Here is a 16,588-nt window from a genome sequence, read left to right on the forward strand (position 1 = left end):
GGGGTGTATTCACTATGAACCAAACGGAACAAAACGGGGAGGGACCTACCTGCATTTGTCCAACAGAAACTCTTGTTTTCCTTGCAAAACGCAACTGTTTGGATTTTGGACTAATGATTACACACCCCTGGGGTGTATTCATTAGTCGGATTCAGTTGTTGCAAAACGTTTTGTAACTGAAGCCGTTTACTCCAAACGGAAACGTTTTGAAACGAAAACGAGAGTTTCTATTGGACAAATGCATGTAGCCTACGCAAGTCCCTCTCTGTTTCGTTTGCTTCCGTTTGGTTCCTAGAGTAAACGGTTTCGGTTACGAAACGTTTTACAACGGAATCCGACTAATAAATACACCCCAGGATCCATGATGACGACTAACCACGGAAAGGCAGTATGACATCACCAACCCTGCCTTTACATGCTAGGAATCATTTGCTAGTTGTTACTCACACAAAGGGAAGCTGCTTCGAATACTGTATAATTTCTTCAAAGGAACAAAAACTACTATAGATCGTTCAGTTATTTGCAACCGCGGAGAAACACAAAACAATTGTGTCCGAGTTACAGTCTGAAACAATGTCTTTCATCCCAGGACAACCAGTTACTGCTGTTGTGGTAAGTTTTGGAACAGGCTACTCTTCATTCAATAGCTACGGAATCCATTGTCCAGGTCTAAAATCCTGCAATTAGTGCCTAGATGCGAACTATAAATAGGTAAAGTATTTATTCCAAAAATGTAGACTAGCATTACTGGTTATAAAAGTTAATTTAACATTGTGGTCATGCGTGCTTGCTTACTCTTGGCTATGTAACTCTTCGAACTTACCCTTGTCAAAATGGTTACATTGTAGTTAACAGCAAAGTTCCTATGAAACATTGCTGTTCGATAGGTTCTAATCAAACCTACAGTATCTACGTTTTACTCCTTTCTGTTGTAACGTTAGCTGCTGTATCCAGCTGGATAACAGTTTAGGAGCACTTCATGTAATGGGTTATGAAGTTAGTTGTATTTAATTTTCACATGATGAGAAATCTTTTCCCCTAAAATACATGTATCTAGTTAGCTAATATTACACGGTGCGGCCTTGCCAACATGTTTTTTTCTTTAGGAGTAGCCTGTTATCTGTACATTATGGATAGCAGCTAGCATTATTAGTCAACTTGTTTGCTATGCTACATGCATGAAAGTGAAGTGTTTCAGAGAAGGGTGTCACCTACCTACCTGAGACTGCTTGCATAACGTTAGCTTACTCTATTGACACAGCCATTGAAGTAACATGGTCAATACTCTGTAATTCATGAAAGGCTATGCCTCTCAACACACTGTTCATTCCTAACATCCAGCTAGAAATATGAGTCATGAAGTAATTGCCTAGTGACAATGGGTTGATATTTCCAATAATACGGAGATCCTGGTGGTCAGCCTGCATTATACAATTCCATGAGTGTTTCCATGTTCTCATCACCAAGAACTTCAGATCCACTGAATGATGGTTAACCATATTGACCACTGAGTGCAGGGGTTTTAAGAACTTCTGACCACTGACACTGAGGCTCCTCTTATTCACCATCACACAGACTTGCTTTGTGCTGTAAAGAGCAGTGAGCTGGATGTGCCAGACTCCTCCATCTGTTTTATTGAGAGGGCAGCTGTCTGAGGACCATGAGGATAGCTAGACTGAGAAAAGATCTGTCTCCAGTCAGTTGGTGGCAGAGAGTTTCCCTTTAAGTCAGTCACTCAACATAACACACCACAGGGAGATTATCTTTGTCCCTTCAGGGAACTAGTCTATTCATAACCCTTGTGTTCTGGACAATTCCACAGTAACATAATGATGTTGAGACAATTCCACAGTAACGTAATGATGTTGAGACAATTCCACAGTAACATAATGATGTTGAGACTCAGATTTTTCACATTAAAATGATTGGCAAACAAAAAACAATTCTCAATGACTACTTTTAACAATTTCCACAAACATTTAGAAAAACACATTTACTTGAAGAACAGTGCAGATGCAACGTTTGGTAACAGAATCATGGTTTGTGCTGTCATTCTGTTACCAAACTTTGGTTAACAAACCATGGAGATGCCCTTCTGCATTCTTAAAGGAAACACAGTGCATGATGTGGGGGACTCGGCACTAAATTTGACGTTCTATGTAAGTCATCACCTCATTCTAAATATTGTGGCTAGTTATGCTATTGGAACTATTGGTAGTCATTTACCACATTTTTATAACCTGGTGGAATGGGAATGCGAACAGATACTTGGTGGTTGTTGAAGTTATGAGTTCTTTCCTCTCCCAGCTCCACTTTCAACTTTCATGTGCTTTACAGCAACGAATTGAAATCTGCAAACTTCGCCAGGGTGAACATTTGATCCTGGGTTTCAGCATTGGAGGGGGAATAGACCAAGACCCTGGTCAGAACCCCTTCTCTGAAGATAAGTCCGACAAGGTACGAGTAAAACACATGGAAATACTCTCCCTGTCAGTTCTTAGTGAGCTCTGCTCTGGCAAAACTCTAACATCAACAGTAAACTAAGGTATTAGAGAGGCGGTCCTGAACACATCAACTCTAGACTCAGGTAGTAACACTACAGACCCAGATAGCTGATTGCATGGATGGATTACTCAAACAGTGACATTTTGTAGTTCGGATTTATCATCAAACTAGACTATAATGAATTGACGTTAGTTAATACGTTTTATATGTAGATGCACAGATGTTGGACTTTCATATGTATTTCTCTTTTGCTGTATTGATGTTTTTCTGCATGATCACAGGGCATCTATGTGACACGGGTGACACCAGGGGGACCAGCAGAAGTTGCGGGCTTGATGATGGGAGACAAAGTAATGCAGGTATGCCATTTTTTTACATTAATTGCTTCAGAAATGCATGTTTCAAACTTTTGACCCCGATAAACATTTAATTTGACCTTATTGATGCATTTCCACAAGGTGGCACCATTTACTCAATTTCACTAGGGTTGATATACACTACAAAAGTATGGACACTTGCTAGTCGAACATCTCATTCCAAAATCATAGGCATTAATATGGAGTTGGTCCTTCCTTTGCTGCTATAACAGCCTCCACTCTTCTGGTAAGGCTTTCCACTAGATGTTGGAACATTGCTGCGGGGACTTCTGTTCAGCCACGAGCATTAGTTAAGTCAGGCGTTGATGTTGGGTGATTATGCCTGGCTTGCAGTCTGCGTTCCAATTCATCCCAAAGGCGTTCGATGGGGTTGAGTTCAGGGCTCTGTGCAGGCCAGTCAAATTCTTCCACACTGATCTCGACAAACCATTTCTGTATGGGCCTCGCTTTGTTCACGGGACCAATGTCATGCTGAAACAGGAAAGGGCCTTCCCCAAACTGTTGCCACAAAGTTGGAAGCACAGAATAGTCTAGAATGTTGCTGTAGCATTAAGATTTCCCTTCGCCAAATTCAGATTCGTCCGTCGGCCTGCCAGATGTTGAAGCGTGATTATCACTCCAGAGAAGGCGTTTCACTGCTCCAGAGTCCAATGGCGGCGAGCTTTACACCACTCCAGCCGACGCTTGGCATTGCACATAATCTTAGGCTTGTGTGTGGCTGCTTGGCCGCGGAAACTCATTTCATGAAGCACCTAAAGGGAAAGCTTAAAGATCATGTAGGTTTTCTGAGTGTGAGATGTTATTGGTCCCAGATTTCAGTCTGTTTCAAGAGGAGATTCAGTTTGATACTCTGTAGTGAGTGTTGCAACCGAGGACAGACTATTTTAATGGGCTACAGCACTAGGGGGTCCCGTTCTGTGAGTTTGTGTGGCCTACCACTTCGCGGCTGAGCCATTGTTACGTTTTCACTTCACAATAACAGCACTTACAGTTGACCGGGGCAGCTTTAGCAGGGCAGAAATTTGACAAACTGACTTATTGGAAAGGTGGCATCCTATGACGGTGCCACGTTGAAAGTTACTGAGCTCGCCAGTAAGGCCATTCTACTGCCAATGTTTGTTAATGGAGATGTGCTCGATTTTATACACTTGTCAGCAACGGGTATGGCTGAAATAGCCGAATCCACTAATTTGAAGGGGTGTCCACGTACTTTTCTATATATAGTGTATATGCCAATTAGCAGACGCTGTTATCCAAAGCAACTTTAGACATGCGTGCATACATTTCATGTATGGGTGGCCCTGGGATTCGAACCCACAATCATGGCGTTGCAAGCGCCATGTTCTACCAAAGCGAGTCTGCATGATGGTGAATAAGAGGAGTGTCAGTGGTCAGAAGTTCTTAAAAACACTGCACTCAGTGGTCAGTATTGGTAACCATAATAAAGTTCTTGGTGATGAGAACATGGAAACACTCATGAAACTATTCACTGTATACCAATATTCCACTTACATCGCAACAAGAATATATAATACTGTAATGACAAACTATTGTAGGAAGACTTAACAGTGTTGATATCTGTCTCCACCAGGTAAATGGATGGGATATGACCATGGTGACACACGACCAGGCACGCAAACGGCTGACGAAGAAGAATGAAGACATTGTGCGGCTACTGGTGACCAGGAAATCACTGGAGCAGGCCGTCAGACATTCTATGATGTAATGACTCCAACGCTAGTCCTTTAGTGCAGACAGAGTTTGCTATCGGACGTGAGACAATGCCAGTGACCGAGAGCATAGTATTTCAAATCCTTTATCACATACTGTAAGTTTGGGGTGAATTCCACATCAATTCTGTCAATTCAGGAGATGGAATGAAATTGAAAAGTGCAATTTATTTTCATGAAGGATTCCTGAGTTTGAGTTGAAAAGAAATTGATTATGGCTGTTCTCGCATATTCCCAAACAGAGTACACCATTTATACCATGTCTCTACAATTCATCAGTATGGTTCTAGTTATTGGGATCATTAACGCCTTTAACTAGCTGACTTGTGTATTACTTTTTCAGTTATTAGTACATTTCATGATGTCAGTCATGATTTGATTTACTCTACATTTTATATCTATGTTTTCGAGTCAATGTCTGTACAAGCCAAAAGAAAACAATTCAAAGAAACTATAGACTAATAAATGTAACTATGTCATGTGGTGTAACTTCCACATATTTTGCATGAGCAGTTTTATAGTGGGGATAGAGGTTGTTATGCAAACATATGCATACAAAGCACATATGGTACTTTCCAGCATTAATCTGCAACACTAATTTGTATGTCTTCCATAGAGGTGTCCTCTTTATATGACTTGTGTTTTTGAGTTTAATATATGGCTTTAATAACAATTTAACACTTAAGTGCTTAACACCGCCATGTCGTCTGGAAAATTAATGAATATTCATCTTCAGGCTTGGATGATATATTTTGGAATCTTTATTTTGGTATCATCCATGTTGTGCATCCACCAAAGTAACAAGCACAGCTGCACTGCATACTTTATATTCCATTTTACAATATTGTACTTCATGTCTACCAAATACTGTAATATTCATTTGAGGATTTTAGTTTTGTATGTTGTGCAGGAAAACAGTTACTTCTCAACCATATAGTTAATCTGGTGTTGCATCCTTGACGTGAAATCAAGGCTAGGGCATAGTCAACCTTTTTATAAGTGCCTTCTCTCTCATGTTCATATAGAGAAAGTGGCATGTTGGATTCTTCATTAGGTCACTTGCTGGTTGATCTTAGACTGCTAGTTGCACCCTGAAATTGTTTTGTCCAAGGTTGAAGGATCTAATGAATTGAGAGAGATGTTTGATACACAACAGCCTTAAATGAAAATCTAGTGGTTGTACCACTAAATCGTGATGGTGTGAAATAGTGTTTTTTTCTATTCAAGCCCTTTTCCATTCCTATTGTTCAATGATATGTAAACTTTATCACTGCCTTAGCCGTACAATAAACAGGAATGCCTCACTGATTTAATCTAATCTTCTCAGTTCCTATTAAAATGGATCAAACATAAAGTACTGTTGTAATACATATTCCAATGGTACCTAATATACATACACCCTAGTATGTTCTACTAATTTAGTATTTGATATGGCTTTGTTTTTGTTAGAATTTATTTTATTTGGAGATTCTAATTATATATAAACTAGTTGGTTTGAGCCCTGAATGCTGATTGGCTGACCGCCGTGGTATATCAGACCATATTCCACAGGTATGACAAAACATGTATTTTTCATATTCTAATTATGTTGGTAGCCAGTTTATAATAGCAATAATGCACCTTGGGGGTTTGTGGTATATCGGCAATATACCAAGGCTAAGGGCTGTGTCCAGGCACTCCGTGTTGCGCATAAGAACAGCCCTTAGCCGTGGTTTATTGGCCATATACCACACCCCTTCGGGCCTTATTGCTTAAATATCAATGGCAGATTGACACATCTACCTCCACACCTAACTTTTAAAAGAATAAACACTTCAAAAGACTGACCAACCTTTTGGTAAATGTAGCCTTGTATGAACATTTTCTATGAGGTCGATTTCTATCTACATGTCAACTGTTAAACTATCATTTTATTTGTTCTTCATAAGTACTCAGAGTATATGAGGAAAAGCTTTTGAATTTACCATTTTGGCATATGATTGTATACTTTATACTTCGAATGTTCTTTAACATAAATCAAAATCAACTGAAAGAATGCATCCTTTTTGGGTATTATGTGTTTGTCAGGCACTTTGCAAAATTGACTTGTCACCGAGCGGTGATATTTTCTGACAAAACAGGGAATATGTGGTTCTGTGACATGAGCAGGGGTAATATTTTCTCTGTGTGCAGTGTATGTTGGAAGAAGTAGCCTATACCAAGACAAGCTAATTTTATGAAAAAATGAATGATGAAAAGCAGCTGTTCTTCACAGATCCACAGCTGCTAATTAAATGGTGTTTGTTAGCATTAGAAAGATGGGGGGGAGGTGTGAATTTTAGATTTGAGAAGCTGTTGGAGCATCCTGGTGTGTGCATAGATTCATGGTGTGTGTGGGCAGTTGCACAGCTTACCATCACCCTGTCATTGACCATTGTATGAAGGATATTACTCAATAGAAATACAGACGTGGGTATATATGCGATACAGTATTTCCATAGGTTGACTTTTATTATTAACATATTGATAGATTAGATCTTGCATCATACTGTATTTGGTCCAATTGTCTTGATCTTTGGCCTTTATCACCACCATTGGCTTTAGATATCTTCATGTTACCAACTTGAAAGTAATCAGATGACATTTCAAAGCAGTGAATCTATTACCTGACCTTTCCCTGTGTACTCAGGCATTTTATATGAGCAGTTTCTCCACTTTCATCTCTTAATATTGCCACTCGTCTAAAAACAAACACTCCTCTTTTAACTGCAGGTGTGGAGACAACACCCGATGCACCACCCAGAGAGCAACCTGGTCCATCCTCTCCCCTTTAAGAATAGCAGCACATTCCTGAATCAATTTATCACATCAGCTTTTATCCAATTCAGCATCTTTTTATTCATGGCTGTCATTATCAAAGAAATACATGGCACAGTTTTTAACTTACTAATAATATTGCTAATGACATACCCAAATGGGTTATGCTGTTCCCAGAATCAGGGGAAGGGGGGCTGATCGATTCAGTGTGAGGCTTAGCTAAATTCCCCTTTGAGAAATAATTGATGAAGTGTGTGTGTGTATCTGTGTGTGCTTTCTCAGTATGAGAGAGTGAGTCTGTTGACATGAAGACATCAGTAAGAGTTTTGTTTGTCTCATAGGGACTTAGCTACATACATTATTTTGGTTCCATTCCACTTGCCTAAACACTACCCAGGGAGATATGACGTGGGGCTACAGTGAATGTGGTTGAGCACACATTTTCCACAAAGAAATCACACCAGTAATCCATTAAAACTCTGTGTTCTCACTAATACGATCCAATCTTGCCATATTGTCCACAACATTATCACATTGCTTGTTGCTAGGTAACTGGATTTATAATGAGAGAACCACATCCATCTCAATAAATAACAATACTACAATACAGTACTACCCATCCTAATAATATGTAGAGTAGTTGTTGTTCATGTTGAGGTAATCAGTTCATTGAATTAGAAAGTCAAACCAAAACGATGCCAAAACAATAACTTCCAAATATTACTATTACTATACACTTCAGTGTTGTGATGCCCAAATCCTAGCAAAATGCATAGTGCATAATATTGAAACGGTATTGTTGGATATTATTAATCCTAATCAGACAGGTTTTGAACATGGACAATACATTGGAGATAATATAAGACAAGTACTGTAAACAATAGAACACTATGAAAAATATGGGAAACCAGGCCTGGTATTCATAGCTGACTTTTGATAAAGTACAACTGGAATTTACAGTGAGGGAAAAAAGTATTTGATCCCCTGCTGATTTTGTACGTTTGCCCACTGACAAAGAAATGATCAGTCTATAATTTTAATGGTAGGTTTATTTGAACAGTGAGAGACAGAATAACAACAAAAAAATCTGGAAAAACGCATGTCAAAAATGTTATAAATTGATTTGCATTTTAATGAGGGAAATAAGCAAAACATGACTTAGTACTTGGTGGCAAAACCCTTGTTGGCAATCACAGAGGTCAGATGTTTCTTGTAGTTGGACACCAGGTTTGCACACATCTCAGGAGGGATTTTGTCCCACTCCTCTTTGCAGATCTTCTCCAAGTCATTAATAAGGTTTCGAGGCTGACGTTTGGCAACTCGAACCTTCAGCCCCCTCCACAGATTTTCTATGGGATTAAGGTCTGGAGACTGGCTAGGCCACTCCAGGACCTTAATGTGCTTCTTCTTGAGCCACTCCTTTGTTGTCTTGGCCGTGTGTTTTGGGTCATTGTCATGCTGGAATACCCATCCACGACCCATTTTCAATGCCCTGGCTGAGGGAAGGAGGTTCTCACCCAAGATTTGACGGTACATGCCCCCGTCCATCGTCCCTTTGATGCGGTGAAGTTGTCCTGTCCCCTTAGCAGAAAAACACCCCCAAAGAATAATGTTTCCACCTCCATGTTTGACGGTGGGGATGGTGTTCTTGGGGTCATAGGCAGCATTCCTCCAAACACGGCGAGTTGAGTTGATGCCAAGTTGAGTTGATGCCAAAGAGCTCCATTTTGGTCTCATCTGACCACAACACTTTCACCCAGTTGTCCTCTGGCAAACTTCAGACGGGCATGTATATGTGCTTTCTTGAGCAGGGGGACCTTGCGGGCGCTGCAGGATTTCAGTCCTTCACGGCGTAGTGTGTTACAAATAGTTTTCTTGGTGACTATGGTCCCAGCTGCCTTGAGATCATGGACAAGATCCTCCCGTGTAGTTCTGGGCTGATTCCTCACCGTTCTCATGATCATTGCAACTCCACGAGGTGAGATCTTGCATGGAGCCCCAGGCCGAGGGAGATTGACAGTTCTTTTGTGTTTCTTCCATTTGCGAATAATCACACCAACTGTTGTCACCTTCTCACCAAGCTGCTTGGCGATGGTCTTGTAGCCCATTCCAGCCTTGTGTAGGTCTACAATCTTGTCCCTGACATCCTTGGGGAGCTCTTTGGTCTTGGCCATGGTGGAGAGTTTGTAATCTGATTGATTGATTTCCTTCTGTGGACAGGTGTCTTTTATACAGGTAACAAACTGAGATTAGGAGCACTCCCTTTAAGAGTGTGCTCCCAATCTCAGCTCGTTACCTGTATAAAAGACACCTGGGAGCCAGAAATCTTTCTGATTGAGAGGGGGTCAAATACCTATTTCCCTCATTAAAATGCAAATCAATTTATTACATTTTTGACATGCGTTTTTCTGGATTTTTTTGTTGTTATTCTGTCTCTCACTGTTCAAATAAACCTACCATTAAAATTATATACTGATCATTTCTTTGTCAGTGGGCAAACGTACAAAATCAGCAGGGTATCAAATACTTTTTTCCCTCACTGTATATATGCATGTCTGGATTATTACAATTTCGGAGAATCTCTTATACAATGGGTTAAAGTTATGTATATTAACCCCAGGTGTAAAATAATAAATAATGGCTACTTCTCAGAAAGTATTAAATTGTCAAGAGGAGTAAAACAAGGTTTTCCACTATCGGCATATCTATTTATTGTGGCCATCGAAATGTTAGCTATTAAAATCAAATCCAGCAATGATATCAAGGGGCTAGAAATCCAGCGCTTAAACACAAAGGTGTCATTATACGCTGACAATTTATGTTCTCTTTTAAAACCGCAATTTGGATCCCTGCACAGCCTCAGAGGATCTAGATACTTTTTCTAACCTCTCTGGATTAAAACCGAATTATGATAAATGCACCATATTGGATAAAACTTTCTTAAAAAAAACAAAAACTTTACATTACTGTGTAGTTTACCAATAAAATGATCCGACTGTGAAGTGGACATACTCGGTATTACTATCCCGAAATAAATAAATAATCTCACTACAATACATTTAAATAGAAAGTTAGGCAATTTAGATTAGACCTCGCTACATATGGAAAGGACAACACCTATCTATTTGTGGAAAAATCACACTGATTCATTCTTTAGTCATATCCCAGTTGACACATTTGTTTATGGCCCTGCCTATGCCTAACAACTTTTTTTAAATACAGTTAATTCGGAAAGTACGCCTTGACTTTTTCCACAATTTGTTACGTTACAGGCTTATTCTAAAATGGATTTAAAAAATAACAAATCCTCATCTATCTACACACAATACCTCATAATGACAAAACAAAAAGTATTTTTTGCAAGTGTGTTTGTGTGTGTGTGTGTGTGTGTGTGTGTGTGTGTGTGTGTGTGTGTGTGTGTGTGTGTGTGTGTGTGTGTGTGTGTGTGTGTGTGTGTGTGTGTGTGTGTGTGTGTGTGTGTGTGTGTGTGTGTGTGTGTGTGTGTGTATGTATGTATATATATATATATATATAAACTTATTTACTTAAGTATTCAGACTCTTTGCTATGAGACTCTAAATTGAGCTCAGGTGCATCCTGTTTCCATTGATCATCCTTGATGTTTCTACCACTTGATTAGTGTCCACCTGTGGTAAATTCGATTGATTGGACATGATTTGGAAAGGCACACACTGTGTGTGTAAGGTCCCACAGTTGACAGTGCATGTCAGAGCAAAAACCAAGCCATGAGGTTGAAGGAATTGTCCATAGAGCTCAGAGACAGGATTGTGTCGAGGCACGGATCTGGGGAAGGACACCAAAACATCTCTGCAGCATTGAAGGTCCCCAGGAACACAGTGGCCTCCATAATTCTTAAATGTAAAATGTTTGGTACCACCAAGACTCTTCTTAGAGCTTGCCGCTTGGCCAAACTGAGCAATCGGGGGAGAAGGGCCTTGGTCAGGCAGGTGACCAAGAACCCGATGGTCACTCTGACAGAGTTCCTCTGTGGAGATGGGAGAACCATTTCCCAGCACACCAATCAGGCCTTTGTGGTAGAGTGGCCAGATGGAAGCCACTCCTCAGCGGCAGGGACTGGGAGACTAGTCAGGATCAAGGGAAAGATGAACAGAGCAAAGTACAGAGAAATCCTTGATGAAAACCTGCTCCAGAGCACTCAGGACCTCAGAATGGAGCGAATATTCACCTTCCAACAGGACAATGACCCCAAGCACAAAGCCAAGACAACGCAGGAGTGGCTTTGGGAGAAGTATCTGAATGTCCTTGAGTGGCCCAGCCAGAGCCCGGACTTGAACCCGATCGAACATCTCTGGAGAGCCCTGAAAATAGCTGTGCAGCGACGCTCCCCATCCATTTTGACAAGAGTGTTGTAGGATCTGCAGAGAAGAATGGGAGAAACTCCCCAAATACAGGTGTGCCAAGCTTGTAGCATCATACCCAAGAAGACTCAAGGTTGTAATCACTGCCAAAGATGCTTCAACAAAGTACTGAGTAAAGGGTCTGAATACTTATGTAAATGTGTTATTTCCCCAAAAATGTTTTATTTTAATTTTTTACATTTCTAAAAAAACTTTATGTTTTGTCATTATGGGGCATTGTGTGTGTATTTATGAGGATGAAAAAAACAATTTCATCAATTTTTGAATAAGGCTGTAACATAACAACGTGGGAAATAATCAAGGGGTCTGAACACATTCAGAATGTATGAGCAAAAAATATTTTACACTTTATTTGGAACAGTAAGCCAGACAAAATTAAATGGGCCTATTTATATAATGAATATGAATTTGGAGGGCAGAAATGATTAAATATTAAAGCATTGGACCTCTAACTAAAGGCTTCAGTCATGCAGAAACTATACTTAAATCCGAACTGGTTGTCTAGCAGATTAGTAAGAATGGCCTTTTTCCTTTTATTCAAAGCCTCTCACTTTCAGTTATTTGAAAATGAAATCTCCAAAATATCACTATTTTTAAGACAAGCCATAGAAAACTGGTTGCAATTTCAGTTTAATCCACCAGAAAAGACAAAACAAATATTACAACAAATATTACAGTTAAACAAAAACTTATTTTTGGAAGAAATGTTTAAAAACAGTATAATCTTTGTAAATGATATCATAAATAGGACTGGTGGAGTTATGTCAAACATGCAGCAAACATGCAGGAAACGTCTGCTCTATCCAAAATTACAACCAACTGATTGCAGCATTCCCGCAAAAATGGATGAGGCATGTGGAAAGGGGAGAAGGTAAGAAACTTGTCTGTCGACCCTGCAATAAAGACTAAAATTGGCTAAAGAAAATGTTGATAAATAAAAAAGTATACCAGTTTCATTTCAGGACAAAAACAATTACAGTTGCGCCATACAAGTTGCAAAATAGTTGGGAGGAGATTTTCAATGTACCGATTCCATGGCACATGGTTTATGAACTGATACACAAAACAACGCCGGATTCAAAACTTTATTTTTCAATAACAGTTCTTACAACCAATATAATGTTAAGTACAGTGCGTTCGGAAAGTATTCAGACCCTTTGACTTTTCCCAAATGTTGTTACATTACAGCCTTATTCTAAAATTGATTAAATTGTTTTCCTCCTCATCAATCTACACACAATACCCCATAATGACAATACAAAAACAGCTAAAACCCTATCTATTAAAAATAAAAAATGGAAATACTACATTTATATAAGTATTCAGACCTTTTACTCAGTACTTTGTTGAAAAACCTTTGGCAGCGATTACAGCCTTGAGTGTTCTTGGGTATGCCGCTACAAGCTTGGCACAGTTTCCGTGCCAGTTCTTCCCATTCTTCTCTGCAGATCCTCTCAAGCTCTGCCAGGTTGGATGGGGAGCATCGCTACGTAGCTATTTTCAGGTCTCTCCAGAGTTGTTCGATAGGGTTCAAGTCTGGGCTCTGGCTGGGCCACTCAAGGACATTGAGACTTGTCCTGAAACCACTCCTGTGTTGTATTGGCTGCATGCTTAGGGTCATTGTCCTTTTGAATGGTGAACCTTCGCCCCAGTCTGAGGTCCTGGGCTCTCTGGAGCAAGTTTTCATTAAGGATCTCTCTGTACTTTGCTCTGTTCATCTTTCCCTTGATCCTGACTAGTATTCCAGTTCCTGCCACTGAAAAACATCCCCACAGCATGATGCTGCAACCATCATGCTTCACCGTAGGGATGGTGCCAGGTTTCCTCCAGATGTGACACTTGGCTTATAGGCCAAAGAGTCCAATCTGGGTTTCATCAGACCAGAGAATCTTGTTTCTCATGGTCTGAGAGTCTTTAGGTGACTTTGGCAAACTCCAAACGGGCTGTCATGTGCCTTTTACTGAGGAGTAGCTTCCGTCTGTCCACTCTACCATTGGTGGAGTGTTGCAGAGATGGTTCTCTAGATCTCTGTCAGAGTGACCATCGGGTTCTTGGTCTCCTCCCTGACCAAGGCCATTCTCCCCCGATTGCTCGGTTTGGCTGGGCGGCCAGCTCTAGGAACAGTTTTGGTCGTTCCAAACTTCTTCCATTTAGGAATGATGGGAGCCACTGTGTTCTTGGATGCTGCGGAAATGTTTTGGTACCCTTCTCCAGATCTGTGCTTTGACACAATATTGTCTCGGAGCTCTATGGACAATTCCTTCTACCTCATGGCTTGGTTTTTCTCAGACATGCACTGTCAACTGTGGGACCTTTTTATAGACAGGTGTGTGCCTTTCCAGATTATGTCCAATCAATTGAATTTACCACAGGTGGACTCCAATCAAGTTGTAGAAATTGTCCCAGCGTCATCTGGGTTTGGCCAGGGTAGGCCATCATTGTAAATAAGAATTTGTTCTTAACTGACTTGCCTAGTAAATAAAACATTTAATAAAATCATCAGTGGAAACAGGATGCATTGGTTATTGTGTGTAGATTGATGAGAAAAAATATTTAATCAATTTTAGAATAAGGTTGTAATGTAACAAAATGTGGAAAAAGTCAAGTGGTCTGTATACTTTCTGAAGGCACTGCATATGGGGGATACAACCATCCCAGCTCTGCAGATTTTGCCTCGAAGAGACAGAATCATTAGATCACTTGTTTTGGTACTGCCCATATGTTTCTTGTTTTTGGTTGCAGGTTCAGGAATGGCTGAACATTTTAGACATTTACTTGGAGCTAACTCCACAAATAACACTGCTGGGTGATTTGAAAATTCATAGTCAATCAATCAATATTCTAATAATATTCTTAGAATTTTTTTAAATCTTTCATTTACAATCTGTAGAAACAATCAGAATAGAAAGAATCAGAACTTTTGTGAAACATCAGTGGAAAAATATATGGCAGCTAGAAATCAAAACAGGATGGTCTTCAGAGATAGATTGGAGGGGTTGAGGGTAGCTGAAGGCTGGGACTAAAAACAAACAAAAGATAACGAATGTTACATCTCATTCAAAATCACGGATATTAATATGGAGTTGGTTCCCCTTTGCTGCTATAACAGCCGCCACTCTTCTGGGAAGGCTTTTCACAAGATATTGGAACATTGCTGCGGGGACTTGCCCTCACCTTGCCACGAGCAGTAGTGAGGTTGGGCACTGATGTTGAGCGATTAGGCCTGGCTCGCAGTCGGCATTGCAATTCATCCCAAAGGTGTTCAATGTGGTTGAGGTCAGGGCTCTGTGCAGTCCAGTCAATTTCTTCTACACCGATCTCGACAAACCATTTCTGTATGAACCTTGCTTTGTGCACAGGGGCATTATCATGCGTAAACAGGAAAGGGCCTTCCCCAAACTGTTGCCAAAAAGTTGGAAGCACAGAATCGTCTAGAATGCCATTGTATGCTGTAGTGTTAAGATTTCCCTTCACTGGAACTAAGGGCCTAGCCCAAACCATTAAAAACAGCACCAGTCCATTATTCCTCCTCCACCAAACTTTACAGTTGGCACTATGCATTGGGGCAGGTAGCATTCTCCTAGCATCAGCAAACCCAGATTCGTCTGTCCGACTGCCAGATGGTGAAGCGTAATTCATTACTCCAGAGAACACATTTCCACTGCTCCAGAGTCCAATGGCAGCGAGCTTTACACCACTCCAGCCAGCCGACGCTTGGCATTGCGCATGGTGATCTTAGGCTTGTGTGCGTTTGTTCGGCCATGGAAACCCATTTCATGAAGCTCCTGAAGCTCCTGACATCCTGTGCTGATGTTGCTTCCAGAGGCAGTTTGGAACTCGGTAGAGAGTGTTGCAACTGAGTACAGATGTTTTTTACTCGCTACGCGCTTCAGCACTTGGCGGTCCCGTTCTGTGAGCTTGTGTGGCCTACCACTTCGCGGCTGAGCCGTTGTTGCTCCTAGACGTTTCCACTTCACAATAACAGCACTTACAGTTGACTGAGGGAGCTCTAGCAGGGCAGAAACTGACTTGTTGGAAAGATGGCATCCTGTGACGGTGACACATTGAAAGTCACTGAGCTCTTCAGTATGGGCCATTCTACTGCCAATTGTTGTTTATGGAGCTTGCATGGCTGTGTGCTCAAGTTTATACACTTGTCAGCAATCCACTAATTTAAAAGGGTGTCCACATACTTTTGTATATAGTGTATACTGTGTTTGTAAAATGTGTATACAGTAGTATGTATAAGCTGGAAGAGAGAGTCTAAGTATTGTTGTCAATTAGTTTACTCCAGTTAGGGGAGTTGTGGGGTTAGGGGAAAAAGATAACAAAAATATATTTAAAAAAAATATATATATATATATAAAATTATATATTTAGAAAAATATATATATATGGGAAATTGGAAATGATGCAGACAATTACATTGATAGAAGCCACATCTATCTGCAATATTAAAGCTGATCTACCCCCTAAAGAATATATATTACTATTGTGAAAGTATTCATACAGATATTCTACTAATAATTCTACTATAATGCTAACTAATCAACTGGACTTTTGTCAATATCAATTTCCGTTGGCTTTTAGAAGGCAAAATACAGTTTTGAAGACCTTAAAGGGAAATTTCACAATGTGAATTTAACCAATTAGTAGGCAATGCCTACTCGTAATTGGTTGAAATCACATGAAGCACACCAGATGATGCGGTGGAAAAACATATCTTCCTCTATCTTTTTGACTACAAAACATAGAAACGTGCCATTGTCACATATGTTGA

General features: G+C 40.2%; 1 protein-coding gene across 2 annotated transcripts; it reads left to right on the top strand.

Moving 5' to 3' along the window:
• Positions 1–316: 316 nt before the first annotated feature.
• On the top strand, positions 317–5,920 carry LOC120053771 (tax1-binding protein 3). 2 transcript variants are annotated; one of them, XM_039001012.1, is made up of 4 exons: positions 317–612; positions 2,308–2,457; positions 2,787–2,864; positions 4,474–5,920. In XM_039001012.1, exons 1-4 carry the CDS (start codon positions 574–576, stop codon positions 4,606–4,608), a joined length of 402 nt encoding a protein of 133 aa, XP_038856940.1. In that variant the 5' UTR covers positions 317–573; the 3' UTR covers positions 4,609–5,920. The 2 variants fall into 2 exon arrangements, with proteins under 2 accessions (XP_038856940.1, XP_038856942.1); XM_039001014.1 differs by having other exon boundaries at positions 346–612; positions 2,338–2,457.
• Positions 5,921–16,588: the final 10,668 nt, after the last annotated feature.

Source organism: Salvelinus namaycush, chromosome 9, assembly GCF_016432855.1.
Source record: "Salvelinus namaycush isolate Seneca chromosome 9, SaNama_1.0, whole genome shotgun sequence".
Lineage (NCBI taxonomy): Eukaryota > Metazoa > Chordata > Actinopteri > Salmoniformes > Salmonidae > Salvelinus > Salvelinus namaycush.

Bases quoted from the DNA above. Each gene is read 5' to 3' on its own strand.
- LOC120053771 (XM_039001012.1), top strand. From the start codon at position 574: ATGTCTTTCATCCCAGGACAACCAGTTACTGCTGTTGTG. The intron at 2,458-2,786 runs GTACGAGTAAAA...GCATGATCACAG, and splicing joins CTGAAGATAAGTCCGACAAG to GGCATCTATGTGACACGGGT. The intron at 2,865-4,473 runs GTATGCCATTTT...TGTCTCCACCAG, and splicing joins TGGGAGACAAAGTAATGCAG to GTAAATGGATGGGATATGAC.